This window comes from Tympanuchus pallidicinctus, unplaced genomic scaffold (assembly GCF_026119805.1).
Source record: "Tympanuchus pallidicinctus isolate F22 unplaced genomic scaffold, pur_lepc_1.0 scaffold7, whole genome shotgun sequence".
Classification (NCBI taxonomy): Eukaryota; Metazoa; Chordata; class Aves; order Galliformes; family Phasianidae; genus Tympanuchus; species Tympanuchus pallidicinctus.
In genome coordinates this window covers 22,997,653-23,010,358 of record NW_026294791.1, presented here as the reverse complement: position 1 = coordinate 23,010,358, position 12,706 = coordinate 22,997,653, and the positions used below count along the sequence as shown (strand labels likewise).

Sequence of the window (12,706 nt, the reverse complement as noted above, 5' to 3'; positions counted from 1 at the left end):
ACTTCCAGCAGAACTACGCATTCCAAAATTCAGGCCTTCTGACAACTTTTAGGCAAGCACAGTTGTAAAGGGGATCATAGACAACTTCATTCAGCTCCCACTGCTGCTTACATGAACTCTCTTTTCTCCTCTTTATACAATATTCCATATGCTGCAGACCACAATCCACAAACCTCCCCAGCTTTCTTTTCTGGAACATACGTGAGCTTTTCTCGAGTACCATAAGAGTTCTACTGATGTCCCTGCATGGCCCACGTTAGCAGTCTCAGCCATTGGAAACAAGAGAGGGCTGGTGGCTGGCCTGCAGAACACCCGAGATGCTCAAGAGTACTGACCTGGTCCCCTGACATTGACATCCAGAACATCTACTTCCTGATCTGCTTGAGGTGGTGTAAGGGCTAGTGATGTGCTTCCACAGACATCTGCTGCTTCCAAGTGCTGCTGTGTCCACTGGCGCTGATCTATCTGCTCGTCAGCTTCAGGCAGCAAGGCCTGGTCCTCAGTCTGAGAACAGGAAACAAGCAATTGTTTCAAAGTGCTTATCAAGCTGTTAATGTCTAAAGTTCTCTACATCTAGTGAAAGATGTCTGCTGATGGCAGAGGGGTGGACCAGGCAATCTTCATAGGTTTCTTCCATTCCAAGCTGTTCTATGATTTTCTTTTTTTTAAGCTAATAAACGTGTCCATTTACATCAGCTTGGTATTTCTAAACTTTCACAGTCCAACTTTATGTTATCGGGTCTCAACTGCAAGACATTACATAACCATTAACCCACTCTTCCCTTTGGTGCAGCAGGGCTTGAGCGAGGAGACACTGGTATAGAAGTTACCTGGTTTCTCTACATGCCTGTGGTGACTGTGTTCACCTGAGGTTTTGCCCCTCAGATATGATTAGCTGTACGTTACACACCTCTGAATTAACCTGGATATTACTGTAACTGTTTTCCTCACTAGCCAAAAACGGTCTGAGGGATAAGCAGGCAATATTTAAGTACTGGAGCAACTTACCTTTACTCTCTTTGGCTGAGGTCCACCATCACCTGCCCAGTGTTCAGTTGGTCCAGAATCTGCCATGTTACCCTCTGGTATCTGGACTGATAGATTTCTAAGAAACAAGAATACATCATTTTGTGGGCTGGCCAGGTCTTACTACTACTACTACCCATACTAAACTGAGAAACAACAAATAAATGGGATGTTTGCAAATGTGGCAGCTTGCAAATGGAGGGCCACAAAATTAGAATGGAACAACTACGGTCTCAGGTGAAACAAGCATGAACCAGCTGCTGCACAACAGGCACCATATGGATTAGAGGTGTTCACCTAAACAAATCCAGCACTGTGGTTCTGTAATTTCCAACTGCAAATTATCAACCATGACATTGGAGGACTGAGCCCTGACGCTCCCATGACTAGCAAACAATCTCAAGTGTCACAGAGTCAGGCTTGGCTGGACGTGCTGACTTCCCAGGCCACACAGAGAGCATAAATCAGATGGAATATAAATCTTCTCCCAGAACTGTGTGAGCTACACAGTGAGCTATGCATTTACAACTGTAAGCTTGGTTAACTCAATGGAAAGTCTAAACTTAATAAACGTGATTCTTCTTCTGAAACTTTCCATTATTCCAGAGTCATGTGTTTAATAAATTGAGCTACATATGTTAGAAATTAGTTGACACCTATCAACTTAAAAACATAACACCTAATATAGGAGAAAATAATGCAACTACCATACCTAACCACTAAACTACACCGCATCAGAAAACCAAACTTAACCAGATTAGGTTACAGTTATTTAAAGTTTTTCTGTCCAAAAAGGCTGTACTCAATTCAGAGAAAGAGCCTAAGAAGTCTTAGCTTAAAGGTCGCTTTCCCTATGCTAAGTGCCTTTAATGAAGGATTTATACAGGGTGTTCTTCAAAGCAGTAGCTCAGCAGCCTAAATACAAACTTACTTGAGTCCAACTGCATCTTCTCCAACTGGCTCCCTGCGCTTATGATTGCTGGGGTCCCTGCGCAGAATAAAGCCCTCTGGGAGCCACAGTGAACCATGTTTGCGCTTACGTTTTGCCATCATCACACCCAAGAGAAGGATCAAGAGGATGATCAAAGCTGCCACAGCAAGTAGGTAGAGCAACTGGGTCTTTGGTGGTAACAAGGGTTCGCCTAAAAGTTCCAATTGAAGCACAGTGAGATTTTACAAGTTGAGGCAACAATCTCAAATTTAGTTTTACATGCTCTGCTTTACTAAGGAGAAGATGCCTCCCTTAGAGAGGAATAAGCATATTGCACACACAGCCTTCTGTAACTGAGGCCTTAACAGTGAGATATGTTATGATGATGATCAATAATCCAAGCACACATTCTGCAAGCTCGAGTTTCTTGCACAAGCCATTATTCCCCTGCAATTACTTACTTTGGACAGACACAAAAGGATAAGGCAACATGCCCTTGATTGCCTGAGCTGCTAAGAGAGCTGCAGCAGCTTCTGTGTTGTGAAAGCATTGTTCTGAATCCTCTGCACACTGACGGTTGTCAATCTCTAGGAACACCCTCGTGCTGCAGAAACACAGTAAGAGAAGTTAGGAAAAGAGACTCTTCTTGTCAAAGCACTGGATTAATCTGTGGTCTTTTAAGTTAACCTTTCCACTCTAAGCACTGAATTTGGCAGCTGCAACAACTTTACGTTGGTCAGCAGCCCCACATGGTCTAGACTGCCCCAGGACACCAACAAGCAAGAGCTACCAGCGTAACAAGGCCAAAAGAACACGAAGGCTTCCACTCACCCAATGACCTCCTGCTCTAGTTCTCTGTGCTTGCGAACAACCACAAGGGATCGCCGACTCCGTGCTGCCGATTTCTCTCCATAGTATGGGAATACCATGGGATTTCCCTGGGAGTCCAGCTTAATTCTCAGATTGGTGTGAAGGAGAGTTCCCAAAGTACGCAAGAAGCTGCGAACGTCACGCAGCAGCTCATCAGGGCGCATCAAGACCACAATTATTAGGGTCCCCTCTGCCAGCTTCTCAGCTTTGTCACCAGCGCAGTCAAGACCGTCCCAGCCACACTCCTCGCTATTACAGCCCTGGTCACAGCGGCCGTCTGCATAGTGATCAGCACAGTACTTGTCATACCTAGAACAGCAGGAGGGTTACAGGCAGCATACAGGGCATCCACATTCTGTATAATATACCAACAGTCTAGAGCTTTACATCTATTTGTAGTCATCAGTGGTTGAGGTAAAATAGCAGTTGTGCTCGGGATACAGAGAAAAGATGTAAGTTCAGCACATGGGGGGCAGGGAGGAAGTATAAAACAGAACATCCCAGAAAGAGATGGCTCCATTCTGATGCCAGCGGAAGAAAACAGCTTATTCTGTTTATCACAAAAAAGCTACATCAGCTCCTGCTTCCCCAAGGGAACATCACCTACTGAAGCATCTATTGTGATTAACTGAAGAGAAAGAAGCAGCGTGACAAACGAGCAGGAAAACACATTCAGAGTCAGCAAACAGCTAGGGCAAAAATACAGACATTGCAGGTATGAGCAGGGTTCAGGACAGGAAGCAAAACTAGTAAAATCCTGCACAAGGTGAAATACCTGCTATTTACATTTCCACAGAAAGCACAACACATTCATCAAGCAGGAGGAGGCTGAGGCAGCAGGCCTGAAGGGCACCCGCTGTTGAAAGCACCAGCAGAAGATACATTAGTGACACAAAGAAACCATCCTCAGGATCAAGCCTTACTTGCACATTCTGCCGTTCTGCTGACATTCAAAGTTGTCAAACAAGCACTCAGGTGTGTTGCAGAACTCGTCACACTGTCCATTGAAAAGCATCCAGCAGCGAAACGAAGAGGAGCAGTTGGCCCAAGGATCCTCCATTGTCAGGGAACAGTCACCTCCATCCCACTGGCAGGCGTGAGTGTTACAGTCCTCATCACAATAGCCATCTCTCGCTTTTTCCGCACACTGGGAATCCAAACAGCCCAGAGGCTCTTGGCTGGGATGTATCAGCTGTTCACACTGGCTGCCTTGGGTGTGATCAGGGCACTGACAGTAATAGTAAGGAGGCTGAGAACGAGGGTGGCAGCTCCCACCATTCTGGCAGGGGGCACTGGCACAGCCTGCGTTGGTCTGGCATTCCTCTCCCACAGCCAGCCTTGGGCAGTAGCATCGCGGACCAGAAGATGTCTGGATGCACTGCTCACCCTTCTTGCATTTTACTTGCCCGCAAGTACTGTGGCTGCTGAACTCACATTTTGCCCCAGAATAACCCTAGGGGGAAAACAGGAAAATGGTCAGGCTCAGTACTTATTCTTCAGCGTTCTCAGGGGTGGAGGCAAAGTGTCGCACGCAATCTCATTCTCAACAGTCATTTTCTCATGGTACCTTTGGATTCCAGTAGACAAACTGAAGGACATGTGTACAGTCTGTCTGAAGACACAATTTCTAGTACTAAAGAGAACAACTTCAACCAACACTGGCCTAGTGAAGCTCATGTGATTGTAGCCATAGGACTCCACAGTTGAGGCAGGTGATTCTGTTTCAGGACACAGCACTTACCGGAGGACACTGGCAGATGAACCCATCTGGCATATTGCTGGCAACAGCACAGGTACCTCCATTCTGACAGGGCTTCCTGGGACACACATCTATGACACTCTCACAGTGACGACCTGTGATGTAGACACACACAGAAATGATCAGAGAAATGCACGTGTGCACATCTTAAAACCATCACCAAGCAAAATATGCATTAACAGCCAACAAGTCGAAGACTCCAACGAAGCTTCCCTCTTGGAAAACGTAAAGCACGTCTCTTCAGATAACATATGCTCCTTAAGTAGCAGCTGGAGAAAGCACAACCCCCGAAATCCAAAGGGTTATCTGGAGCCAGCCCATCTCATCTGCCTTCTTAAGAACACGTGACACAGTGCAAAGACAGTTTGCTGCTGTTACCCTTAAATCATCCAAGCACAGAGGCTGAAGATGTTGAGAATTCCCTGAGATCTCTTTACTTCTAGGGAAATGCTTAATGAATCCAAAGGGAAATCATTCTCTGAGTGAACAACTCCCAGCATCTTGCAAGGACAAATGACTGCACAGAATGCCTTCAGCACCAATCAATGCTGGAAGTAACACAGGTACCAAATTGGCCACAGCAAGGAATCCTGAACACCTATTAGGTCATCTTACATATTTCATCTGATTTGCTGGGAGAAAACTACGTCTTAGGACCAGATGCAGTACCAGTGAACAGGGTGAGCAGGCAGAGCCTCCTTTCGCTCATCAGCTGGATGGAGAGGCCCTGGCTGCATGGACTGGAGTTTACAGCAGCATCCAGAGGAAAACTCAGGCTTCAGCACTGAGAAAAGACAAAGATGACCTGAACATGACTTAGACCTCCCAGGAAAATATTAATAGAAGTCTCCCCACATGTGCAGCCAAAACTGACTGTTCACACATTTAAGCAGACAGGGCAGGACGGCCCACAGAGACCTGGCATCCTATTAGTCAGAAACCACAGCAAAGCCACCTCCATCTCCTCCTAGGCAGAAGGGTCAATGTGGAATGTGCAGAAGACTAACAGCTAGAGGAAGAGACACGCTCCCCCTCTGTGCCTAACATTTCCAGACAGATTTCATGTCTGAGACACAGCAGCTCTGCCCCCTAAGGAAGTGCAGGTCTGCACTCCCCATGCTGCAAGTTCCAACAACCCTTCCATGAGAGCCAGAAGCAATGTGAGGCACAATTTATGAAGAAGGGGTTGTATTTAAGTCTGTCTGTTAAGCTAACGTCCTGCAACAGTGTCCTTTTAGGAACTACTTCTGGCAGTCTAGGCAGTGCATCCAAAAACCATCACATGAGCTCTTTAAGTGCACACTCTTGTTGTTTCTTTAGTGGAAAAATCTCAAAATCTTTAACTTTTAAGAAAAAAAGAAAGAACTATTGGTAAAGCATGCAGAGAGGGTCACTGGTAAGCAGGGAAAGTGAAAGGTTTTAATGGAGGAAAACTGCATACATGAGAATTAAACTGACATGCAGTCTGGAAAGCTGAAAGTTAAGACACATCTGGAGACTATTAGCTTTAACTTACGCCCAGCAGGAGGCAGAAAGCAGAACAGCAGTAATACTGACAAAGAAGAGGACTAGACAGAGCTAGACACAAGATTGTGTGGCGTGATTTCTTTTTTTTTTGCAAAGCTGTGATTCAAATTTGGATTGTGAAAGGATCACATAAATAAGCTAGGAATGTACAGATTGTCATGCATAGAGTATCCCATCCAGACCACATCTCCAACATAAGGAATTGAGGGAGGGAGGGTTACAAAAGGAGGCCAAAAGCTAATTATGGATATTATAACACTGACTTACAGAGAAAATTCATATGCTGCTTTGCAAAAGTGAAGCTGACACACAGACAATTACAATTTCAATAACAGAAATGTGAAAATATGAAGTGGAGAAAAGTATCTGGAAAAAAAAATTGGCAGTCAAGAGTCTCAGGAGATTCTTTTGTCTGAGACACTTCTGGAAGTCCAACATCTTAGGTTTTTTTCCCCTAAAAAAAAAAGTGTTTTCAGAACTGAGACAGCACAGAGGAACAATCAAATATTGTAGAGGGAAGTGACTAACACCATTTTTCAAGATACCACTCTGAAATTGGAAGCACGTTCATGAATACTCACCAGTAAAAGCACTACGACAGACACATGTGTAATCATTTATCAGCTGAATGCAATCCAGACTTCCACGAGGGTTACAAGGATTAGAGAGGCATTCATTGATATCCCCCTCGCACCGCTCGCCTGCAAAGCCTGGGAGACAAAGACAGCTGTAACCCCCAATCTGGTCAATGCACTGTCCTCCATTAAAGCAGCGGGGTCCTCCTGACTCTGAAACACAGTCATCCACGTTCTCCTCACACAGGCGACCTGTCAAAACAGCAGAAATGGCAATTTGAGAATAGGGTGTCAAGGCCTCGTTTCCTATGACGTTCAAGTTTTGACTACATGGAACAGAGTCCTCGATATAAACAGGTAAAGATCCCAGTTTAATGCAACCCATGCCCGCTGCAGACAGTGAGCCTCAGCGCTGACTTAGAAGCATGTGGTTTAGATCCAGTCTGCTCTCAATGGTATGTCATACTGGTATTTAGCAGCTTTCATGCCTGACTTAATTTAGGGACATAATTAAAAACATAAAATCAAAACAAAAATGAAAGAAACACTCCATTTAGCCCTGTAACTGAACATAGAGAGCCCTGTGCCGTCCCCAGCAAGGCTGGAAGCTTCCAACCACTCATTTAACTTGGCTGTAACCCTGAAATTCAGCAACACCGTCAGAACAAGCCACAACAAGCCAACTGAAAAGCAACTGTGATAAAACAGAGACCCTTGGCCAGTATGCCATTCCTGCAGTTTGACTTCTGAGGACCTACAGTGAACTACCAATGCTGCTAGGGATGCCAGCTTCTCCCTCTCTGTATTGGGTTCCCTGTCAAAAGGTCTGGTTCTAGTTCTACTTTAGTCATGCAGTGTAATGGATAAGGGAATAGAAGATAAGCTGAACAAAGAGTTCTGCCTATTAATATTGTTGATTCATCCTCAGCACGTGCAATGATTCACCTACACAAGGAACATATTTATACATGCATCAGTAAAGCATTTATTTCAAACCAGACTAGGGAGAAAAACTACATCTTGATACCATTAAGTAGTGACACCAGCAAATTCTAATTCCTTTCATTTAGGAAACAAAAATAAATCACATCCAAAAAGTAATTCATCTCAATGAATAAAGACTGAGGAATTAAAAGCCCACTCTGAACCATGAAGAATCTTGCAAAGATGAGGGGTACCTTTGTACATCTGACAAATTCTGACAACACAGGAATTAGTACATAAATATGTACTTTGATGTAGAGATGCAACAAACAAACTTTGGTTCTTTCTTTCCTCTAAAATGGAGGACCAAATCACAAAAGCAATCACAAAAACACAAGGAACTGTCAAACACGATGTCTTGGAATAAAGTAAGTATTTAGGCAGACTGGGGAGATGTGTTTGCCACATTAAACTCAGTGAATGTGAAGAAAAAGTTCAGAAGAACATAAAATCTTTAAACTGATTTCAGAAACAAGGTTTAAAGAAAAACAATCAAGTTAGAAAACATCTGCTGGTGAGTAAAGATGTGCTCTCTGCAATATTTCCGAAGGCAGAAAGCAAGACCATCAGGCCACATATAACTAGGAAATGTAAGGAGATCTTTCAAGAAACATTATGTTGAACAAGCTGTGGAATCCTACTTGCTAAAAATCAACACTGTGTAGCTGGATTGTTTTAAAATTTATTTTTAGGAGCTGCTATTAAAAGAGTTCCAACTTGCTGAAATAGTTTAAACTAACCTACAGGCATCAAACTTCCTTTTCACAAATGGTTCCAGGATAGAGCACAACGTAGGGCCAAAATTTAAACAAGGGTGCTGGAAACAATGCAAGAACTAAGCAAGCTTTTTGTATATTTCATAGTTTCTTAGCTAAGAAGGAACCTTGGCTTTTATGGAACAAAACAGATAAACTTGGGAGACATCTTAATAGCAATCTAGTCCATCGCCAGTGCCAAAGAGGGGTCATCTATTCCCAGAGAACACTGTCATGACCTATTCCATTAAAAGAAAGGAAATAAAAAACCAAAACCAAACCAAAACAAAAAAACAGCTCAGAAAGACAGAGATCCCATAGCCTAACAAATTTACATATTTATTTTTGAAGGGAAAATATGTGTTCTCAAGGGATTCAGTGCACTTTGGGAACATTCTTCAAAGAAAATAACAGATTCCCTTTAGACTCTGCATTAGGAAACAAGTCAGAAAGGAAAATTTATTCTTGTAACATTCACTTAATTACTGAGTTTCATACCCCGAGTGCCTGGTGGACAGGAGCACTTGAAATGGTTGACAAGGTCTATGCATGTTCCTCCATTCTGGCAGGGCTGAAACTGGCACTCATCCACTTCATATTCACAGTTGACACCCTGGTACCCGGGCACACACTACAGGACAAAAGGAAGTATGAAGAATCTTTTCATAACAGTTACATTAGCAGGCACCTGAGAAAGGCTGACTGACTCAGCAAACCCTCAAAGGGACAGATTACGATTTCCTTTGTTGCCATACAACTACAAGTGACTTCAAGGGCTACACAGACAGACAGCTCAGTGCACAGCTTCATTACACAACTGCCTGACGCAGTCTGAATCTGAGTGACTCTTTCTGTAAAATATGGCAAGTAAAATCCTCAAACTTCTTGCCATGGAGACTGATTTGGAAGTTTTGACATCAGGTTTATATAATACTCAGGTTTTCCTTCTGGGTGGGTCTGTGCTTCCAAGGTGCTCTACCATTCTCCAAAGCTTAAGAAGCTTGATAGACTGTGAGATGATGGTCTCCATTGCTCTCTGTATCAGCTGTAGGAGTTAGAAGGTAGAGGAAGGCATCCCCCACTCTGAAAGGCAACGGATATTTTGCCCACCCACTATGGAGACTACAACATTCCTTTAAGGAATTCTACATATATTTTAATACAAGCCACATCTCAGAAAAAGCAAGATTAGAACTTCTTGGAGACTGAGTTCTTATCAGCCACACCTCTTTACAAATGTACTTCCACTTCAATTTTGAAGTCTTTCTGGAGCACTGCCTCTGCCACAACTGAATTAAAAAATATATTTAAAGGTGTTAGGTGGCTTTTATCCACTCTGTGAATCTCTTCTACCACTTGCATGGGTTTCAGGCTTCTTTCGATGCCTTTGCATTACAATGCCCTAAATATTCAGGCCACTTCCTACTAAAGCACTCAGCATTACCTCGCACTGGTATCCACCCAGATGATCCCTGCAGGTAGCACCATTCTGACATGGGCTGGAGTCACACTCATCCAGCTGCTCCTCGCAGTAGCTGCCAGTGTAACCCACACGGCACTGACAGCGGTGTGTGTTTCCCACATTGAGGCAATGACCGGAGTGCTGGCACAACTGGTCCACTGTGATTCCTGAAGCAAAAGTTAAATCAAGTGAGAAAACACGTGAAACACATTTTCCATCAGCATTGGTAGATCAGCCAGGAATGAACACGGCTAGAAGCAGTGCACTGAAAACGTGAAAGTGAAAAACTGAAGAGTGACTCTTTAAATCACAGTGAGTCAAGAACCACGGCTGGCTTCTGAATGGAGTCACTGCTCTGTCCCATTTGGATCAATCATCAGCATCAACACTGGCACAAATTATTTGCACAGCTGCATTATTTCACCACCGGCAGGCAAATATGCATCTCTGAAGCGTTAATGTTACAGTACAAAGGCTCAATGTACCTAGAATGTCTGCAAAATATTGCAGCTTGATAATGTTTGACAACAAATCTGCTCATTTGGATTTCCCTCAGCTGAAAGCTGCATGACACTGTGCATGAGTCACATGCCCAGGTAGTCACCTTTCAGGAAGAAATGCACTTAAAAATCCAAATCTTTTACATATGCAGCAACTGAAGTATGAAATTATCACCGAGGCGTAACAGGGGGTATGGTCTTAGCTATAGTGAATGGGGTACTTAATAGCCAGTATCTGCTGAGAAAATACTTGGAAGCATCAGAAATTGCAAGATGCCTTTCGTGCACAAGGACAGCATGTCTTAAACCCGGCCTGCCTGATATTTGGCAGAAAAAAATGGGAACAGCCAATGTATTTTCCAAAAAAGCAGGACACGTATTACTGAAACAGACTTGTCATTTTCCCCCTCCCCCCCAGTTTTTCTTTCCTAATATTTATGACATTAACTTCTTATGTCAGGAAGAACCCAGAAAACCCTGAATCTTAACACAACCTTGCAGAATTTTCTAGCACAGAAGTGACTGTGATCCACCTCTGAGAGGTGAAGCTCTCTGGAATTTTCAATGTTTGTTGTGTCCACAGGTGTATGGGGAAAGGAAGCATCGATTAATGATGGGAAATGTTTTCAATTGAAGCAGAGAGGATGCTAAGAATGCTTATTTACCCCTTTGTGAAGCTGCCACTTGACAGGAGACATTGGGCACGTCGCAGTAAGCGCCAGTCCAGCCAGAAGGACAGTCACATCGAGTCTGGGCTCCACTTTGGAAACATGTGCCTTTGTTCTTACAGGGAGACTTACTGCACAGATCCATAGGTGTCTAGAGAGGACAAAGAAAAAACACAACACGATATATGGTAAGATCAGTAGGAAACACTGATCCAGAGTATAAGTTCAAGAGGCAAAGAAAAAAAGGCTCTGGCTCCAAGGAGCTTTGGAAAGAAAGGCACAGTACTCGTGAAGTCTAATGTAGCTTCTTCACTGACAACCCCAAGAGCTTGCATGTCTAGAAAGGTGTAGATGTGCAGGGAAGCAAACCCCAGATGGCAGCATCGTTTCATCACAGAGGTGATCCCTGCAGTTGCCACACAGGGTTATCTGGCTGGCTGGCTTTGAGAAAACTCAGGTTTTTTTTAATCTCAAAGTAGGCTTCCTTCTCCACGTTAGTAGGAAAGCTTCCAGCCATCAACAGTAACAACTGTCCTTTCTTTTCACAAACTCCCTTTCCATCTTCACTGCTTTTTTGAGAATAGACACGTTGCACACATTGATCTTTGTTTTTCCTTTATGTCATTAGATAACATACCTGCTTTTGATCTCAACTGCTCTAGTACAATGTCCCCAAATTTTTCCATCTTCTGAGATTCAACTGAAACCCCAGAACTGTTTTATAGACTGAGAATGGGCCAAGAGGGCAAAAACATACCATTTTTCTTGATTCCTTTAATAAAAACAAGCAGTATCAAACAGAGACTGACATTTTTAGTAAATCGCCATATGGAAGTGGAAAGGACTCAAAATAACCATCTGACCTAATGTAAACCAGCCACTAACCATCATTTCCCTTCTGAGCACTCAACCTTCAAAGTAATACAGCCATTTGATTGATTTCAAACCAACTTGGGGGACGGATGAGGTTTATAAAGTGAGTAGTATTGAATTTTGGCTGCAAAATGCCATTTCAATTGCAGAAAGTTCTGCTTTTCAGATGCAAACCGCCTCCCCACAAAAAGTAAAGGAGAAAAATCTGTGCTTTCACAGGCAACCAAAAAGAAACTTGGAATTAAGTTTTACCACATGCATCTCAGTGTGAAAAAACACCGAGCTTCTTGCTTCTGTATTTCTAATGAGTAGCTGACTATTTTACATGCAAATTCCATAACTTGTTCTCCGTATTTAGCTTTGCTAATTAGGTCAGGCCAATTTTCCACTAAGATAAGAGCGACAGCATCGCTGTGATCTATAACTCCCTCCAACACAGCTTTCAGTAGCAGTCTTCAGTTTAGAAAGCTCAGATTTCTTGTGCAAAATGAGTAATATGAGATGATCAAGCTTCTCTGAGCATGAAGCAAACAGGCCTTCTGGGAAACCACATTTAATTTGGGGACAGGAACATTAATCCTTTCCTCAAGTAAAAACAAAGCAAACCTAACAGAAGAGGAACTGCTGAACTTCACAGTACTTTACGATCCCTCTCAATACTAATTCTGCCAGTGAGGTTTACATGGTGTGCCCAGAATGCATAATTAGGGTAGCTGAGGGGCTGCTTTTTTATATCACTTCATTACTTTCCATTCACTTCCTCCATTAGAAGCAGA

The 12,706-nt window shown here is 43.3% G+C and overlaps 1 protein-coding gene across 1 annotated transcript in view; it reads right to left on the bottom strand.

The window, feature by feature from the left end:
- NOTCH2 (notch receptor 2) overlaps window positions 1–12,706 on the bottom strand; it is an 80,414-nt gene that overhangs the window by 8,841 nt on the left and 58,867 nt on the right. The window contains exons 19-29 of the mRNA XM_052665803.1: window positions 11,055–11,208; window positions 9,872–10,056; window positions 8,926–9,058; window positions 6,695–6,940; window positions 4,569–4,681; window positions 3,751–4,280; window positions 2,789–3,136; window positions 2,419–2,561; window positions 1,958–2,168; window positions 1,009–1,105; window positions 336–504 (exon numbers count right to left, since the gene is read on the bottom strand). Coding sequence (XP_052521763.1) covers window positions 336–504; window positions 1,009–1,105; window positions 1,958–2,168; window positions 2,419–2,561; window positions 2,789–3,136; window positions 3,751–4,280; window positions 4,569–4,681; window positions 6,695–6,940; window positions 8,926–9,058; window positions 9,872–10,056; window positions 11,055–11,208 — 2,329 coding nt within the window. The remainder of the gene's footprint in view (window positions 1–335; window positions 505–1,008; window positions 1,106–1,957; window positions 2,169–2,418; window positions 2,562–2,788; window positions 3,137–3,750; window positions 4,281–4,568; window positions 4,682–6,694; window positions 6,941–8,925; window positions 9,059–9,871; window positions 10,057–11,054; window positions 11,209–12,706) is intronic.